This window comes from Anopheles ziemanni, chromosome 3 (assembly GCF_943734765.1).
Source record: "Anopheles ziemanni chromosome 3, idAnoZiCoDA_A2_x.2, whole genome shotgun sequence".
In the NCBI taxonomy this organism is placed as follows: Eukaryota; Metazoa; Arthropoda; class Insecta; order Diptera; family Culicidae; genus Anopheles; species Anopheles ziemanni.
In genome coordinates this window covers 92,732,879-92,752,381 of record NC_080706.1, presented here as the reverse complement: position 1 = coordinate 92,752,381, position 19,503 = coordinate 92,732,879, and the positions used below count along the sequence as shown (strand labels likewise).

At 45.4% G+C, this 19,503-nt stretch overlaps 2 protein-coding genes across 2 annotated transcripts; one reads left to right on the top strand and one right to left on the bottom strand.

Moving 5' to 3' along the window:
• Positions 1-9,004: 9,004 nt before the first annotated feature.
• On the top strand, positions 9,005-19,077 carry LOC131288024 (spondin-1). Its single transcript, XM_058317121.1, has 7 exons — positions 9,005-9,242; positions 11,104-11,708; positions 12,763-13,629; positions 13,712-14,048; positions 17,304-17,468; positions 17,598-17,779; positions 17,861-19,077. The coding sequence occupies exons 1-7, from the start codon at positions 9,005-9,007 to the stop codon at positions 18,167-18,169; spliced, it is 2,703 nt and encodes a 900-aa protein (XP_058173104.1). The 3' UTR covers positions 18,170-19,077.
• LOC131288025 (ATP synthase lipid-binding protein, mitochondrial-like) lies at positions 11,906-12,540 on the bottom strand. Its single transcript, XM_058317122.1, has one exon. It carries the CDS (start codon positions 12,407-12,409, stop codon positions 11,999-12,001), a length of 411 nt encoding a protein of 136 aa, XP_058173105.1. The 5' UTR covers positions 12,410-12,540; the 3' UTR covers positions 11,906-11,998.
• Positions 19,078-19,503: the final 426 nt, after the last annotated feature.

The following is a 19,503-nucleotide window of genomic DNA, read 5'->3' as shown; positions in this document are numbered from 1 at the left end:
CGGGGGGCAGAGTGTTTGCGCGCATAGAACCATAAACACATGAGCAGCAAAACAAAACAAAAAAATGTAAGCCAACACAACACCACCACCCAAACACGCTAACCCCAATCACCTTCACTGGCTGGCCAACACCATATGACGCTTATGCATATGCAATGGGACAGAGGAAGGGCGACACAAAAAAATACGGCACATATTATACCAACCAAAACCATCAACTTTTCATATTTGAAAAGCACCACCGGCGGAGAGGCGGAAGAGTGCAGACGAAGCCGCCGGGGATTCGGTGCCGCTGCGGGGGGGGAGCCAGGCGGTGTGCTGAGTGTACATTTTAGTAAAATTTTAATAAACGTCATACCAAACCGTTGCCCCGACGGGGGCCACCGCCGGAACAGGAGACTCCCGGAAGCCGAAGCGAGTATCAAAAATCCCGCCATCGACCACCACCTCCCGAACGGTTTCCAATATGGGAAGGAAATGGCGTTCGACTGTGTAGCTTCACGGATGGGGAACGCATGGTGCTTCGTACCGTGCTTGCATGCATGAAGTGAGCCTGAGTGAGAAGCGAGGGTGAGTTTGGCGAGTGAGTACTTCCACCGAACGAGTGATAAGGAGATAGTTTTGCTTTCGCAATAAATAAAGCTCAAAGTTGCTACATATATCGGAGGAATTCAATAACAATATTCTTGGAACCCTTTCGCAAACTCTCATGAATTCAACAAAGCAGACAAAATGGTAATCATCGTTACTACTCATGGAAGGATGTAGATGATTGGGATTCCGTAAAATTTAATAACGCTAATATTTTGATTTTGAATAGTAACATTTCTCCGAAAAATACCGAGCTAAATTGTTAATGCGCTGGAGCAAACAACATTCAAATCATTTGGTAAATGTATTTTGAAACCTCTTGCTTTAAATTTCCATAACCTGCATTCCCTTTATCTCGCAACCACATCCTTTTTTTAAATTGACTACTATTTTCAACACTCAGAATCAACTTTAAACAAACAGAGGATTTCATCCATTTAAAAAAAACTTCAAATTTAAATTTTAAATTAAAAAAAAACCCCTAAAGAATTGCATCAATACATACTAACTCTTTCGCGAAACATAAACAGGTTCAATGGAACTACTCCCGGTATGAGTTTGCCTTGCACAGCCAGTCTATTTTCTCGCAAACGTGCTTTTTTCCCCCGGAAAGTGCAGGTTTAAATTGAAACATTTCTGAAAACAAATTTCGCCGAACTGGTTCACAACAAACCGAATGCACAATCAGACCGTCGCTCACCGGTGAGAAGCAATCTCGCAGGCAGAAAACAAAACTGCGAGATAACCAACGCCGAGGGATACGCGTTTGCCAGAGAGTATGCTCCACCACGAGCGTCAAATTGGAAGAGCGAAACGGTTCTACAGCATCCCGAAATATGCTTGCCAGCAACAGCAACAGCGTCGAGGAGTGACATCCCCATGCGGTACCGACGAGTCGGTCAGTTTATTTCCGAACGCGCAACGATACGGTTGGCCAAACGGTCTCTCTGGTGATCTAAGTAGTGCGAACGCGTTTAAACATAAGATTCCGGTCTTTCCCCCCAACGAGATAAGAAGGTGAGAGAAGGTGTTCGTGTGCGGTGTGTTGTTGTCCCGTCGATCGGAGGACCAGGCGGCCCCATCGAAGGTGGTTGCTGTAGAAAATAAAATAAGAAATAGCGTTTAAGGAAGCGTTGGAAGATTTTGTTCATTTGGAATTTTATGTAGTGATGATAAAAGTTAAATTTGTTTTAGTGCACAACGCAAACACGAGTTCTAAACAAAGTGTATCACATTTACAACAATGAAAAAATTACCACAGAAAAGGTTTATTTTACCCGCTCGATTCAAACCGTTCACCGATGAAGAAAATTAAAACGAAAACTAATGTGTGTTTGCGTGCGAAACATTCCTCCTCCCGAGGGAAGGCGGTGAGTGAGTGTGTGCCGGTGGTTATCAGCGAAGTCTGTGGGCAAACGGATGGCACAAATGTGAGCATGTTTTTTAAGATTAGCACCCAGCATTGCTGAAGATGCGCGGTGCTGATTGTGGCGAAGGCAACACACCGAAGGCGGAGGGAGTGAGCTGAAGAAAAAATAAAACGTGACGCATAATGCAAAATCGCATTACTGGTGATGATAGTGCTCGTTATTGTAGCATCGTTTCGTGGCCGCCACCAACCAACCAACCCTACGGGTTGGCAACACTGGAAAACACGTTCCAAGCGCCGTCGCCGGAGCACGCTATCAGTCGGAAAAAAACGGGAACCAATTCGGGGAAAAAAATAAATTGAAAAGATGTAGCAAAAACAAACAACAAATGCCAGACATCGTCGTGTGGGGGGACGTGGTTTGGCTTTCGTCTTGGTGAGATTGTGAATGGGGTTTGTTTTTGTGTGGTAAATTTTGTGATAAGAGTTCGCACGCTTCGTCCTAAAACTGGCTGCGCAAATTTCATTCCCGTTTGTGAACGATCGAGTGCAGTGAAAGCGAGCAAAACAGGAAGCAAGTTGAGAAGAAATATGAAAACGTGTTTGTTGCTACAAAAACCCAGGATCATATGCGCCCATTTGTGAATAACAATTTGAAATGATTGCTTTGCCAAAACAAAGAAGATAACATGACTTGAAATAATTTCATTCTTCAACGTGACCTCCATCTTAACCAAGCGAAAGCAACGTTGCGCGCCGTTGCGCACCATGTTCAGCATGCTGACCTTGATCAGGCCACCCGTGAGGCCATCGGGATAGTAAACGCCGTGCTTCGGACGTGGTGATGGTGTTGAGGATAAATTTAAAACACCCACCTTCCCAACAAACCACCCCCAGCAAATTCTTTTCCCGGTTTTAATTGTTCTGCTGCGCATCAAACTCCCAGGCACGCCAGTTTGACGGAGAAACGCACAACGGCGCGCATCAAGGTTCAGGTTTCTGCCGGATGGTAACGGGTTTAAATTGGACAGCATGAGATGTGCCCGTGAAGCGTGATGGACCGTTTCCTTGACATCGACACTGTGCTGGGAATATGATATCGATATTCAAGTTCAGCATTACAACAATTAACGGAAACGTTCAATTGAAGAACCGGTTAAAGTTTAAACGTGTCGACACTGCATTAGGAATATGATATCGATATTAAAGTTCAGCGTTACAACGATTAACGGAAACGTTCAATTGACGAACGGTTAAAGTTTTAGCGTATCGATGGCGTTTCCAACGAATGCGTTCTGTGGGAATCATAAAAAAAAATTGCCTGATATTGTGCATATTAGCAAATTATTTCAATTTCATATCTATTCCTCAATTACTCGGAATTAATCCTTTTCATTGATGTTGTGGCGGGCTCAAACCCATCATCCCACAATGTCAACTTTTTGTAACATTTCGTGGAATAATGCTAGATCTAACATATCGTTGTTAAAAGGTACACTCATTTGAGAGTGAATGTTTGCACATTCACACAACATTCACTCTCAAATGAGTGTACCTTTTAACAACGATATGTTAGATAGAAGATAGATTTTCTATCAATCCAAACATCATATCTGCAATGTATTATTACATTAGTACAGAAATATAACTTTTCTCATGTTTAACAGTTGATCACTTGTTGACAAACATACAATAATGATAAAGAATTAAAAAAAATACTAATCAAACATTTAGTACCTTGCAGAGGGAAGCGTTAAACAGACCTCAAATGTTCAATATTTTTATATGCTTGATCTCACACTCTATATTTTCACTATGTTTGCGTAGAGTTCTGAAACGAAAACCAGACATTATTATTAAACTTGAATTTTAAAAAGAAAACAGAATAACCACCATATTGGGCTTTTCATTCAGCTGTTTTTACTGTTTCAATCAAGCTGAGTTCAGTTTATGCGTGGTGAAGAAACGAAACCATTACGAAAGGAACGTTGATGTTGTCCACATTTTACGCCCGTTTTCCGCCGCAATGAATGCTGCAGTGCACGGAGCTATGTTTGGATAATGTCAGAAAAGACGGAAGAAAAAAAATCCTGTTTAAAAACTGCCCCAAAAATATAGAAGGAAACCCTCTCGGGGAACCGGAGCAACCACCCCAACCCAATGAGAGCAGTACCCACTAGGCATCACAAATTGGAACTTTTCTGCAGTATCGAGCGACATAAAAAAAAACCCGGCCATTATTCTTCGACACCGCCCCCAAACCTTCAACCACTGTGCTCTCCCCTTTCCTTCTTGTTGCGTCTAATTTGGCCCGAATCCTATTCTCGGTACTCTCGGTCCGTTTTATTGTCCACTTTGTTGCGATTTGCTTAATTGCCATCGTGCCGTCAGGATCAGTGGTGCCGGGCGGGGAAGAGAGACATGAAAGGATGTAGGATTGCCCGAGGATGTCAGGAAACGACAGGAGGAGAGAGCTTCCCTTCCTCCAAGGAAATTAGTTTTCTGCAGGCCTCCACATTCATCAACATCAACTTTTTCGAGCGCGCGGAAAAAGGACGAAATGAAAACTAAAAACCAAGCAAAAAAAAAAAAGAATGAGTAGGAGCACAGAAAAGCTGCCTTTTGTATTGTGCAGAGAAAAAAGTAATGGTTTTGCATTAGGTCAAATGGCTTAGCCTTACCAACAGAAAAAAAACACCACGAGAGAAAAGAGAAATGAAACATCTAAAAACATTCATCCACCCTCCCTAAAAATGGCCAATCGCAAAGAAAATACTAAAACTAATTGGGTACTTTGGGCGTACAAATGGCCTCAACATGGATGAGTAAATTGAAATGAGCTTTTATTCTTCGCAAGGAAAAGCTCAGGCCATTGTTATGCTCGTTAAACACACAGCACTTGCCTAAACTCGCCACAATACTTATAAACACGGACAGAGGACACAACAACAAGCAACACTTTGCTGCGAAACCAATTCAATTGAGAGGAAAAACTTGAATAAGGTAAACAGAACGTGCAAACTAAGTGTGTGAGGAGAAAAAACTTATTGTGAGTGTTCAAACAATTTCTGTTGTTTCCGCTGCCAACCGGTGGCCTGCAGAGTGTTTACACGGAAGTGGGGCGCGTGGGGCGGTGGGTGTTAGTGGGGGGCGAAACCAGCAAAAGGACTGTGACTGTTTGTAAACAAAGCGGTGACAACTTCAACACCGACACACTCTGACCGTGTCACCTGCTCGTCCTTTTTATTTCCCCGCAGTGGAAAGCGGTTGGACGAGACGAGCCCCGAGAAAAACGGAAAAGCGGAAACTGTGGATACTACGCTTTTCCCGACCGGAGGCAAAACGGAAAGAGGAAGCACGCATCGAGGCAAAGTTCAGCCGTCGGTGCTCGGTCGAGCAAGGTAAAGGACACGTCCGTTTGCGATTTTGTGCGAAATGGCACGATTGTTTTCAAACGGCTTACGGTTTATAATTGAAAACGAATGGATTGTCGTTGGAAAATCATTGGGTTTTTTTTCCATTCGAAGATAATTTATTTAAGCTAGGCAGAAAAATATGAACAAACAAATGTAAAAAATGCTTTTAAGATTAAAAAAAATGAAGATGAATATTTACACAATAGAAACATAAACTCTTACTCTGACTAACTTTACCAGCATTAGAAAAACATAGTTTCCATTCTGAATTCAAATAACTCGGAACGGAACTCTCTTCCTAACTAGCATATGGAACAGGCTATTACTCCATTTTCAATTTAAGTAAATAAATCTAATGTAAATGTTGGTAAAGATAAAACCACATACTATGAATGTCAAAGGCTATTTTTGTCAATAATCAAATGGTTATACAAATGCATCAAATTGAATTAACAAAACGTTTGTAAATTTAAATTTATTATCCAGTTCCGAAGAACTCACAGAAAAAGTTTTCGAACATGAAGAAAACTAATAAACATACCGTTATCGGTATTCGTATTCTCTACGGTAGCTTTGAAGAACTTCTTTTTTGATAAACTTTATTCACCCAATTTGAATAATAAAGAACCTCATCATCACCCTGGGCATGATTATTTATGCGTTTGCTTCTTAGTATTTGTATTGTATATAGCCGTTTTTGGCGCGTTTCAAGAAAACTTTCTCACAACTTTTGAAGTTTCCTACACCTCAATCCGAATGAAATATTTACCTATCACGATGAAGGAATGCTTTTCATCCATCAATAGCCAGAATAGGGCCGAAAGAATCCTCCGGAGGGTAGAGCGACTCTTATCAGGTCGACCAGCAGTTGGCAGAAATTCGATTCCCCGTGGAACGGGGCCATCGATACGGCCCCGAAAAATGCCTGTCTCGTATCGCACATTTGGTTTGCCTGGAACCGATTCCTTCATCTTGCCTTGTTCTTTTCTACCATTTTCTTACCCCGTCCAAGGAAAACTGCTGGGAATAGGGAAATTTCATATTTTAAGCTTCCGTAAAGCTGCTTAGTGATATAACTAGTGCCACGGGTGAAACCACCAGCGCGTTATCTATCGCTGCCACAGCACATAGCACGTCCGAGGGCATAAAAGGCGGTCGTAAAAGGACTCGTGGATGTGCTTATGCAGCACCGGGATCCATGTACCATTTATTATGTACGGTTTTCCACGAACCGTCCGCTTCCGACCGGTTTGGTCTATGCATAATTTATCTAATTATCACCAAATCCGGATGAGTTTTCTCCCGCGGGAGAAAACATTCCGCCCGTGACCGCAGCAGACAATCTCATTAGCCTTGGGTACAACGAATCATTCCTTCGGACCGCAACGATTATCAAAAAGTGCAACGCTCGGGGCTAATCCAGTAATGTCGTTGAAGCACTTTTGCGGTGCACCAAAATCTAATCCCAACAATTTTCGCTTCCAAACACTTCCCTCCCATCCTAAACCATTCGTGACATACCAAAGTTACCGCATCCATTTCTCCGATTAGTTGTGGGCAGAGACCAAAACCACAAACTTTATCAAATCTGAAACCATTGCTCGAGTGCCCGAGAAAATAAGAGTGAGTGATTTGTGGTTGAGGGTTTAAGCCAACTTTGAAAACGTGGGCAATAAAAGCTAGCATGCAGGACCATACTCACTGGAAGTGGGGCGGTATTGAAAAGCAGAGGGGGATTGAAAAGCTTTCCCATCACAAGCATGGAATAAAAAATCCAAAGTGCAGCCACAAAAGCACGCCGGTTGATTTATACGCTGCTCCTGAAAGGTGCAAGTTGGGCATGCATCCATATGCGTCCATTTTGTCAGCAAAGGAGCAAATCTGTCGATGAAATATTTATTGAAATAACACCACAGGAAGCAGCTGCACACCGCCTCGAAGGGCCGCAGGACAATCCTTCCGAAAAGCCGGAAGCAGCATGCAGCTGACACATAGTCGGAACCCAGCCAGGAGCAACCCGTCCATGGATGCTTTTTTATTTTTCCCATCCGGTATTACCAGCCGGCAAAAATCCAATCCAACCAGCTCCCCATGTTGGACCGAAAGTATGCAACGAAAGAAAACTGTAAGACGCAAAGTGCAAAGAAGAAACCGAAAGCAATGAAGATGATTTCAATATTACATCCGCTTCAGAAGGCAGTTCAGAATCGGAAAGGAAGGCATACCATCGCTGGCAGCTAATACGATGTTTATCGGTGGCAATACGAAGTGCACCAGCAGCGAACCAGATGTATCCCGAAGTCTTATGAATGGCTTCCGGCTTTGCCGGCAAGGGTAAAGAGCGAGAAGAGCTACCGGGGAAAAAATGAAAATACTTCGTTGTCACGCCTGAGCCGGACACTTTACGAAATCGATTCCACTTGAACAGCCTTCCAGTGCAGATTTCTGAACGGAATTCCACAAGAACGGATTACGGCTTCGTTTTTAAAATGTACTGTTTTTCTTTAAACCGGGAAACATGGTTTTCCGAAGTACATTCCATGAGTTGTGATTTCGTTGGTGTTTTTTGAAGTTCACTTCGTTAATGAAGTCGACTCTCCTTCCTGAGCACAATGCACTGTTCCAACCTCGGTACAATCAAACTATATCAATACATCTAGTTCTCGGTGGATTCGAACTTACCAGAACGTACTCGTCATGCATCGGCACCACGAAAGGTTGTTTACGCGTTGCTACACTCGAAGCTAGACCTCGGACACTTGCTCCGTCGTTCGTTTGTACAACGTGCACCTCGTGTTGGACGGCCTGGCCTGGCGATAACCTTTCGAACCATGGAATCATCACTGGCAATCAACACTTTTAGCGCCATCAAGCTCTGAAACTGCCAATCGAACGGCAATGAGAGCACAGCAATCAGCAGTCTGTCTTTCCATCCCCGCCTGCTATGTTCTTCGTCATGTCCCAGTGCTTTACGGTATTGATTTTTCCTCGAAAAGGAAAACAAATTTGTGCACTGGTTTTGCATCGATGCATTGATTTAAAACGATATCTGTAATGGGAAAGAGAAAGTTATTTCATGATGAAAATAAAATTAGTTTAGCTATTTCAAATCATAAAATCAAGAAAAATCTAATAACTATAATTTCAAAGTTCCTGAGTTTCTAAATTCCAAATACCCCGTTTATAAATAGCCGTTAAAATTTAATTAAATGTAGATAAACAAGAATTGTGGAAGATATTTAAATGATGTTATATCACGACGATAGTACAATGTAAAAAGGCTTGTTATTTCTTTTCAAATTCTAATGAAACATCTCTATTTCTATTCTAAGAAAACAAGATTGATTAGATTCTCCTGTACTTCAAACAACTTGGTGGGATGAACAAATCTTCGTTTGAAGCACCATTGATGATTGATATGCATAACAATCACCTGTCGCGACACAAAGCTACACAAATAATTCCATCGCAATTTCGATTGCATTCGCTACACGATATTTCATTTATTTTTTCCCATTCTAGTCGCCTCCACGGTCCATTTCTGGAGTACGTCCAACAGACGAAAGGGACCCTGCTGGATGTAGGCACCCGCAGTGCAGTCCGCCAAAGTTCGCAATCGCATTCTGAAATGAGGTCAATACGAAGGAGAGCCCCGGGCCGGGAGCATCGCGCCACCCCCGGCCGGTTGCTGCTAGTGGGCGCCTTCGTCCTGCTGCAGCTGCTCGACGCCACCCAGCTCACCCGCGCCCTCCGCTGTGACCGATCACCCGAGGGTTCCGGCGCAAGCAAATCGCCCGCCGACGGCCGATTCCGGCTGCGAATCTCGGGCAACGCGGACAAGTACGTCCCGGGAGAATTGTACACCAGTGAGTATTCTCCTGTATTTCCGCGTCCCCCAAACCCAAATGGCTTAATTTCCAACCAAACCACGGTATGGATACATTTTAAAAATTTCTCTCTCACCGCCAACATGCGTTACAACACGTCGTAAATCTTCATTCATCCTTTAACGACCTCCAGAAAATTCAATTATCGATCGATGATGCTGGCACAATTTCGATAGCCATCATTTGTGCCGTTTTCCATTTCCTTTTAAAATGAACACAAACACACACACATACAATGCCATTGCCATTTCGATGTCCTGCCGGAGCTTTTACATCGTTTATTTTTCGATTACCACCGACTCCAACCACTTCAGCGCACGCGAACGCCATTACCGTGTCCAGCGTTGCGTTCGGGGATTATCTCGAAAATCGAATGCACCGCCGCCCTCCGGGTCGGCCAGTTTGCCCTCATATGGCTCCATTTATCTTCCCTCGTGTCACTTCTCCTTTGGCAATCTAAAATCAAACCGAATTAATAGAAAGGGAAGCGAACTCAATGAGAGCGAGAGAGCTTTCGTTTTCTGACCGGAGATTCAAGTGTCAATATTGGATTTAGATTCACTTCCCCTTTCCCGCATTCAATGCCAGATTGCCGGACGATGGCCTGAGAGTTCGATGGCTACATCCTTCAAAATGGGCTCGGAAGAAGAAGAGAAATAACCGAACGAATCGGTAAACCCAAGCTTCGTTATCTGCCTGCCAGGATCTCCAGCGAGTTTTGTGTGGTTTTCATCTAAAGGCCAACCTTCCTGTGTTTGCTAAACCGGACTAAGCCCCCATTGGCAGATGGAGATGGTACGGTATTTGCTAGAGCAAGGAAAATTAAAACTTAAAATAAGCAAACCCGCTCGGGAAGAGGTTCCATCATCGATCGATTTTCGTTAGAGCTCAGTGGTGCACCATCCGATGTAATGGACATTCTCCTTCGTACAGTAATGAGCAAATTGACAATTTAAAATCATGACCACACTGAAGGGAAGGTATCCTTGAGCGATAGTACTTCTGAATTCGTAGAACCGGAAAAAAAATATAATGAACTTAAAATAAAGTAACTGGAAAATGATGTTTCCTGCTAACCTGTGCTTACAGGACTTCTAGGAGAAGCAACCCTCCATCGATACTCACGAGGATTGTCAGCTCAATCATTGAGGAAAGTTTTTCTTCCCTCTCCCAGCTTTTACGTCCATTTTTACAATCTTCCGATCGAATCTAGCTTTGTTCAAAGACTCAGCTCTCATTTTCTCTCTATGGCGTTTACTTCTATTTTTACTCTCCTCATATTCCTGTGATCCGGGACCGACGTCGTAAGATGTAGAACCGTTGTCATTTCATGATGTAATTAGCAGCAAACATTAAACCCCCATCAATGGGGCTGCGAACGATAGCGGTCGTTTGGAAGATTATTGGATAAAGCTGTGTACGACGTTGGTGTTCGGCAGGGCAAAGGACGCAATGCAGAGACGAAGATGGCCAGGAAATTGCATTACATTAAATTAAACCCTCCCTTGCCTGCCCTGGTCTCCTCGTCTAGATTGTCCGTATTCTTTCTGGCCTCTACTTTCCCATTTGTGGTAGATGATACCTTCGGCGAAACCGAAGCATTGGCAACGTAACATCACATTATTGAACTTTGTCGTTCGGAAAAGCCCGAGGCTAGATAAAGGCTTGCTGGAGCTACAATTCCAATCGAACCATACGCCACACTCGTTCACGAGAATTGGGCACAAGTTTGCTGCATGGTTTCCGGCTTCGATTGAGAAACCCGTGGTTTGAATTGTTAATTTTACATCCCGATGCCGTATGCTTCTTTTACCCTTGTACCTCCCTCTTACCTTCACAGTCAGCCTCGTCGGTATCCGGTCGATGCAGGTGCCGCACAAGTTTTCCGGCTTCTTGCTGGCCGCGGAGAAGAGCCCTGACGCATCGCCTACGGGCGTTCACAACGTAGGCACTTTCCAGCTGCTCGGAGATCCGTTGACAAGGTTCAGCGAGCGCTGCCCGAACGCGGTCACCCAAACGAACTCGCTGCCGAAAAGCGAGATCCAAGTGGACTGGGTTGCGCCTCCGGCGGGTAGTGGCTGTATTTCGATCCGTGCGACCGTCGTCGAGCACCGGGACGTCTGGTACATGGACGATGGACCGCTCACTAAGACGATGTGCGAGGACGAAGCAGACTCGGTCGACACTCAGCCGGCGGTGCTGAAAGAGTGTTGCGCCTGTGACGAGGCCAAGTACGAGCTTACGTTCGAGGGTCTCTGGTCGAGGCATACACACCCGAAGGACTTCCCCTCCAATGGATGGCTCACGCGATTCAGCGATGTAATCGGTGCATCGCACACGGTCGACTATCGGTTCTGGGAATACGGACAGGTCGCTAGCGAAGGGTTGAAGCAAGTTGCCGAGCATGGATCCACCCGGATGCTGGAAAGTGAACTGAAAAATCAGGTATGTATGCTCAGAAACAATATCCATTTTATACATTACCGTTCCATCCACGACACGATTACTTGGATCATAGCAGGCATACGCCAACTGCAATTACTTTACCGAGGTATCGCATCCGGTTGTTTCTCCGCCTTTGAATCATTGTAATTGAAATGTTGGCTAGACTCAAAATACGAACAGCATCTTTTTTAGTTTTCTATTTGCTCTTGCATTTTATTGTACTCCGCTAGCTACATAATTGACCGTAATATGTACTCTCAGATATTTTACGGTGTGTCTTCTGTAGACTTCTAGAACGCAAAGAGCAACAGGAACGCCATCATGAGGCAGAACAATCCCATGGCCTCAGACAGGGCAAAGCCCAAGATTGCGTACGAGAACAACTGCTGCTTCAGGGATGGGTTTCTTGCGTAGCCCATGATCAGCGATCCGAACACGGTCCCGATACCGGCGCCGGAACCTGCAACACCAACTGTCGCTGCACCCGCACCGATGAATTTGGCAGCAGAATCGATGTCACGAAGCACCGTAGTTGTGTTAATCGTCCGAATAGGCGGCAAAAGAGTTGGGTTTACGGCACGATCCATTTTCCCGGAAATGATGAAAGTGCCGGAGCTGAACGGTCGAATGTAGGCCTTTGGACCAGTCAGGGCCAAGCTCCGTGCGACTGTAGCCATGCGGGTAGCGGACAAGATGAACATCTTTTGGGTTTAGATGAAGTGTTTGCTTGTGAGATTCTTTACGAAGATTGTGCAATGCGCTCTATTTTTCGATTGATTAATTGCGATTACTACGATTGAACAACGCGCGTGAAACAAGCGTTTTGCTACTAATGTACTGAAACAAGGAATGACATTTCTCGCATTGCTATGTAGATGCCGTTTATACCAGCGTGGGTTTAGTTCTTCAAATCAGCTTCAACCGTTGTAAACATAGGCAGGCCATACGACGAGAGAATTGAACCCTGCGAAGTAAACAGTTTATGTTAACGTTACTTTTCCAAGCGCACAAAAATGGCGTAAAGTACAACGTTTTCGATCTACATTCTTTACAGAGCGACAAAATACGTACCATCATCAAGGCCCGGGGCATATCATATCCCAATGTGACCGGTAAAACGTTTGCCGTGTTCCGCGTCGACTCAAATCACCATCTAGTTTCGCTGGTGTCTATGATCGATCCCTCACCCGACTGGATCGTCGGAGTGTCCGGGCTCGAGCTGTGCCTGACCAACTGCTCATGGATCGAAAACAAAATCCTCAACCTGTACCCGTGGGACGCTGGTACCGACAGTGGTCCAACGTACATCTCGCCGGATCAGCCTACCAACCCTCCCGATGCAATCCGTCGCATCAAGTCGAACTACCCGAATGACCCGCGCTCGCCGTTCTACGATAAGGATGGGGCTGAGATGAAACCGCTCGCCCGGATTTACCTTTCCCGGCAGCGGCTGTACGAGAAGAACTGTGAGGCGGAGAACGAGGAGGACAACGAAACGAAGCAGGCGTGCGAGACGGAACCGTGGGCCGAGTGGACAGAATGCAGCTCCCGATGTGGCAAGGGCAAGCAGACGCGTCGTCGCGTGTACAAGCATCCGATGAAGGCGAAGCAGGCGGAGTGCAAAAAGAAGCTCTTCGACCGACGGCCGTGCGTTGGCACTGACCGGGATTGTGACGTCAACAGTCAGGAGGTGGAGGAGGCTTTCCAGGGTGACTCGGAGTGCGAGGTGACCGAGTGGGGCCCATGGAGCGAGTGCAGCTCACCGTGCGGTAAAGGCAACAAGACCCGCTCCCGGAAGTACAAGAAGAAGGGTGCACGCAAGAAGTGCGAACGTCTTCCTAACCCTCCGAGGCTCCAGCACACCGTACCATGCGATGCAGACTGCGCTGGGGACATCTCCCAACCCGTTCTTAGCTCGGATGTAACTATCAACACAGACAACCCTTTGTTGACTGCAACTAATCCTACTATGTGTGTGGTTATATTTTTCTCCTCCTTCTCAGATTAACCCGAAGTGCAAGATGACCCAATGGTCCGAATGGAGCCCGTGCAGTGTGACATGTGGACTGGGGCGTAAAATGCGCACCCGTATGCCGATCAACAATAACATGAAGGTGCATCACAAGCGCTTCGTCAACTACTACCAATCCCGTATGCGCACATCGCCGCACGAGGACGAAGAAAACGACAGTGGAGAAGAAGAGGACGATGAGCAAGATGGCGTTGACAACGATTTGCACATCACCGACCAGAACGATCCGTGCTACGGTGTAGAGACGGTCGAAGAGGCAATCTGTGGACACGGGTTGCCTCCCTGCGATGGACTTTACGGCGTTCCAGGTATGTGCTGTACCGCATCATTAAAATTATTCCCTACAAAGGGACTTACCGGTGTGTAATTTTGTATTCCTCCCTATCATTTACTTAGTTCTACACGATCTGGCAAGAAATGAATGAATGGGGATCACAATTTCATTTGTAAATACGTTTGTCTAATTAATTTAATTACTCCACACCTTGGTGTGATAGCAAAGTAAAGGGTCTTAAGGCTCAGCAAATGATGTCCTTTTGTGGAGAATTAGGGAACATCCGACCCGGATGATAAAAACAGAAACTATGTTTTGTCATTAGCTGATCCGTCATTCGTGTCAAGCCAGTCACCACCCAGTTATAGGCCCAGTACGCTTCCACTGCGCCACTCTGCTTCACTTGCTATCCAGATCCAGCTGAATAAAAATAACCGCAGCTCATCCTCCCGATTATCAGCTTAGGTGGAAATTCGTGTAAAACACGATACGATCAATTGCAGTTCAAAATGTGTCTGCCATTGCGCGTGCTTGTGCTCGTACGCGCTTTATATACAGCAGACGGTAATGGTGGTAGAGGATGAAGGCTCCCGGGCTCCTATTTCCAATAGAATCTGTTTAGTTGTAATCGACGGACGCCAATCCTTTCCTTCACCCAACGTGGACAAACACTTTTCCGTACGGGAAAAAGGGAGTTTGAAACATGCATAGCGTCGGGCTGATAGCGTAGTCACTGATGAAATAGTCGCATACAAACTTAGGAACTATGTTTTGACATTAGCTGATCCGTCATTCGTGTCATGCCAGTCACCACCCTGTTATAGGCCCAGTACGCTTCCACTGCGCCACTCTGCTTCACTTGCTATCCAGATCCAGCTGAATAAAAATAACCGCAGCTCATCCTCCCGATTATCAGCTTAGATGGAAATTCGTGTAAAACACGATACGATCAACTGCAGTTCAAAATGTGTCTGCCATTGCGCGTGCTTGTGCTCGTACGCGCTTTATATACAGCAGACGGTAATGGTGGTAGAGGATAAAGGCTCCCGGGCTCCTATTTCCAATAGAATCTGTTTTAATTGTAATCGACGGACGCCAATCCTTTCCTTCACCCAACGTGGACAGACACTTTTCCGTAAGGGAACACATTCGGATGGAACAGAGGAGTTTGAAACATGCATAGCGTCGGACTGAGAGGGTTGTCACTGATGAAACACATTCGCAGTTTGTACGAACCACCTTGCCATGGCGTCCTCTTCTTTCCGGATAGCACATTCCCATCTCATCAGGTTCTGGGAACCGTCTCCATTCTTCACGGGCCAACCAAATGGATGGTTCTTGCTCCAAGCTTTTCGTTCTTCAGTTAATCGTGCCACACCGATTTTAGACTGATAAACACAATCTTCTTGCTCATAGGGAAGTCAGCAAACTGGAGATACAGAACAGAACGTGTCAGAACATGTTCAACAATAAAATGTTGCACCAATTAAAGTAAATGATGGATTGATGAATTACGCATACGACAGAATAGCCGAATATAGCAAGAGAACGAATCAACATTTATGATATGCGTAGCGTTCGGTAAGGTACCGTAAACAATCTTGATTTGTTTACATGACCAGCATAAGATCCGAATACGTATCTTAGAATCAAAAGAAGGCTAAACACAACATTGAAACAAATAACGAAATAACTAAATTCGAATTGAAACATAGTAGAGCATGACCAAATATCGGAAACAGGCAAAAACAGAAAGGCAAACAACAATGTAATCACGCATCGCACAGGTCGATATCAAGTTCAACAGGATTAATGAACAGGATTGAACGTAATTAGCAAACGCGGATGTTGGAACGAGATCCTGTATCTCGGCCACGCTTCTTAGTCGATAGGAACAACTTAGGTATATAAGCCGAAGACATTATTGAATAAAACATTATCTCAACCTCAACACTTGTGAGGTTCGCCTTAATAACTTTTTACCCTTTCAGCAATCCGAAATTTTAGTGGTTCCAATTCCCACCAATATCCGAAGGACTTAGGAAATTTTGAGAGCGCCTCCTCCGGTGTCGGCATAGTCGGCACGGATCAAACTCTCGACAAATCCGCAAGTTCAATTTCTAACCCGGTTGCGATTTCTCCGTTGTCGGCGTAGTCACGGCGCGGACCGATCGTTCCGAAACAACCTCCCTATCCCCGTCCGAAGGACTCAGGAAAAATATCATGGCTGTGGCAAACGTGGTCACATGAAGAAAGACTGTCGAAACAAGACGAATGCCAACATTGCAAATGGATCAAGATCGGTCGTGTTCACGCCGGATGATGTCAGATGTAAGAAGCTATCGGATGAAGGATCGAAAAAGCTCGGGTTTATTCTTGACTCAGGAGCCAGTGAACACATGGCAAATTCGAAGCAATATTTTGCGTCTGTGGAACCACTGAAGAAACCGGTGTACATCAACGTAGCGAAGAATGAAAAATCCCTCGTGGCAAAGGAAGCAGGTGCCATCAATGGAATGAGCAATCATGGAACAATGATGAGCGCAACAGATGTCCTGTATGTTCCATCTTTAAGGAAACATCTCATGTCTGTTAAGAAGTTAACTAAGGCAGGTGTAGATGTGCATTTCAAAGAAAAGCAAGTTACCTTAAAGCTAAATGGTGAAACGATCGCCATAGCGTATCAGCGAGGAAACCTCTATGTTTTAGAGATAATAAGGCGCGACTGGTAGTCAAAGGGTTTCTACAGCGTCCGGGAATTGATTATCAGGATACGTTTACCCTAGTTGCTAAGTTGTCTACAGTTCGAGTGGTACTAGCCGTTGCCGTCAATGATGGATTCCGCATACATCAGATGGACGTGAAGACAGCTTTCCTGCATGGGATTCTGAAGGAAGAACTCTACATGGAAGTGTCAGATGGACGTGAAGAGCACGTAACTGCTGGGAACATCAAGATAGAGCCAATAAGCTCTAACGAGCAACAAGCCGATATATTTACAAAAGCATTGGATGTCATCCGGTTTCAATGGCTTAGAACTATGATTGGGGTCGCCAATTGAGAGGGGGTGTTAAGAATTATGGAATCCGACCCGGAGGAACTATGTTTTGTCAAACCAGTTACACTCACCACACGTGTCGAAATAATAAACTCTGCGTTCATCAAAAAGTCTATACCTTTCAATCCAGATAATATCATAGAACTGGTTACGTCGATGTTTGGTGTTATTTTTCATACATCTCATACAATTTCTAACTCCAGCCCTCTTTGTTTGTTCTCCCCATGGCAGAGCTTTGCTTCCTGGAGCCCAAACCGGGCAACTGCCGTGATTCGCAGGCGCGCTGGTACTTCGACAGTGACAAAAACGACTGCTCTATACTGTTCTTTACCGGCTGCGGTGGTAACAACAACAACTTCATGTCCCGGGAGGACTGTCTCGATACGTGTAGCAAAGGTAAGGTCAGAAAATGTAAGCCTTGCGATGGGAATGTGGTAGGATTAGGTGCAAATTCTTACCGGTCATGACAAAAGGAGGGGGTTCGTTTATGATATGCTTATTCGGTTCCTTTCTTCCCGCCGGCAGACCGTAAATTTACCAACATTCCGATCCGGGACCAGATCAGTACCAACAGTGCCGCTGGGTTCGGTGGTTCCGAGTACGGTTCGACGGACCTAAAGCAGGACTGCAAAACATCGCACTGGAAGCGCGGACCCTGCAATGCCACCTGTGGCGAGGGCTTCCGGGTGAAGAGTCGCACAATCTTGGTAAGTGTATGCCGTCCAGTGCCGGTGCTAGTTCTTCCGTTTACTGTGGGGGTTTTTCTTCATGTCGTACGTCGAACACAGGTGCATCCCTCAAGCGGCGGTCAGCGGTGTCCCCGGAAGCTGCGCAAGGTCGAGCGCTGCTTCGTGCATTGCGACTCGTCGCGGCATGACACGTACCCGTCCTGGGGACCTAGTGACCGCTACGAGCCGGAACCGATAGAGTGCGAGTACTCGGCCTGGTCTGCGTGGTCCCCCTGCAGCAGAACGTGCGGTGACTACGCCGTCCAGCAGCGCACCCGGTACGTGCTGAACCCCGAGAGCGCCCGCTTCTGCCCGCACCGGCTCGAGGAGCGCAAATGTGATATCATGCCTTGCCTGTTGGGCAAATAAGTTGGGAAGCGGGTGAGTTCGAGGCCGAAATCGGGACGAAATTTGTGGGATACTATCTGGGGAGAAATTGTTGAGATTTATTTGCATTATATACCTAAATGCTAGCGGGCATCCGGGGACCGCATTTCGTCGAGCATTAGTTTTACAGTTTACTTGCATGATACTGTTTTCGTCGAGTTAAATCAATAGTTTCACAGCAGCAGATAAATGTTTTTTTTCCTAATTTTTCATACTTATTTTTCGGGGACATTGACATTGATGAATGGCAGCTGAAAAGCACAGCCGTGAATAGATTGAACATTGTAGATACCCTTCAGAACGAAGAAAAAACAGTAACGCTAAAGGAAAAATAACTACAGTGGATGCGTTTTTTTTCCCCCGTTCAGAAGCCCCGTCTGGTTCGGGAATAAGTTTATACAAACATACAAAGAGCACGAACGCAGGGAGTGATCCAAACCGCACGACATGCTAGTGGGCAGATAAAATCGAGGAAAAACAATAGTAAAGTTGCCCGAAAAAGTGAAACGAGCAACACACAGCCCCACACATTTATGCATGACTACAGTTCTGTACTACCCTGAACCAATAGACAGAGAGAAAGAGAGACGAAGAGAAGAGAGATTGCTGCTGCAAAAGGTTTTTAGTGGTTTTAGTAGTAGGCACACTGGATTGAACCGAGACTCCAGACGATGATGCACGATTTCACACACGCCAAACAACGCTGTTGGACGGTTGGGAAGGAACCGAGCGAACGAGACGTTTGTATGTATGATAGTTGGGGTCCCCACGACCCGAGCAAAGGAGGAAGGGAGCGGAGGTCTCGGCAGTGGTAGCATGTATGCAATCAGATGACATATAAATAAATGCAGACATCATGTATCCTTCAACTATAATGAGATCAAATAAACCTGGAGTACACAAAAACCGCCGTGTGTTTGTTTTTGGTTTGGTTGGTTTTTCCCCCAAAAAAAGGGTTTATTGTTCGTGGGTGGCATCCGCTAGGTTGTACGTGTTAGTTGATTGATTTATTGTTTGAGGTCGTTTCAGCAAGTACATTTTCTGTTATCTAAACAGGTTACGGTAGAACATTTCACACTGAATCGCAGTGTTTGCGGCTCGTCCTGAACAACCGAGCTAGAACGTGCTTCCTCCTATCGGGAAGCTATCGCAAACCCATCACACTTTCCCCGTTGTTTATGACGTGAAGGATTATATTACTATTTGTTCCGCCGTTTCTCGTGCGCAGGCACGCATCCATGCAGACCGTATCCTATTAATTTTGCCATTCTGGTTTCGGTCGTAACGTTCCCCCCTGGCCACCGTTATTTTCCTAG

Bases quoted from the DNA above. Each gene is read 5' to 3' on its own strand.
- LOC131288024 (XM_058317121.1), top strand. From the start codon at position 9,005: ATGAGGTCAATACGAAGGAGAGCCCCGGGCCGGGAGCATCGCGCCACC. The intron at 9,243-11,103 runs GTGAGTATTCTC...TTACCTTCACAG, and splicing joins CCCGGGAGAATTGTACACCA to TCAGCCTCGTCGGTATCCGG. The intron at 13,630-13,711 runs GTAACTATCAAC...CCTCCTTCTCAG, and splicing joins AACCCGTTCTTAGCTCGGAT to ATTAACCCGAAGTGCAAGAT.
- LOC131288025 (XM_058317122.1), bottom strand. From the start codon at position 12,409: ATGTTCATCTTGTCCGCTACCCGCATGGCTACAGTCGCACGGAGCTTG.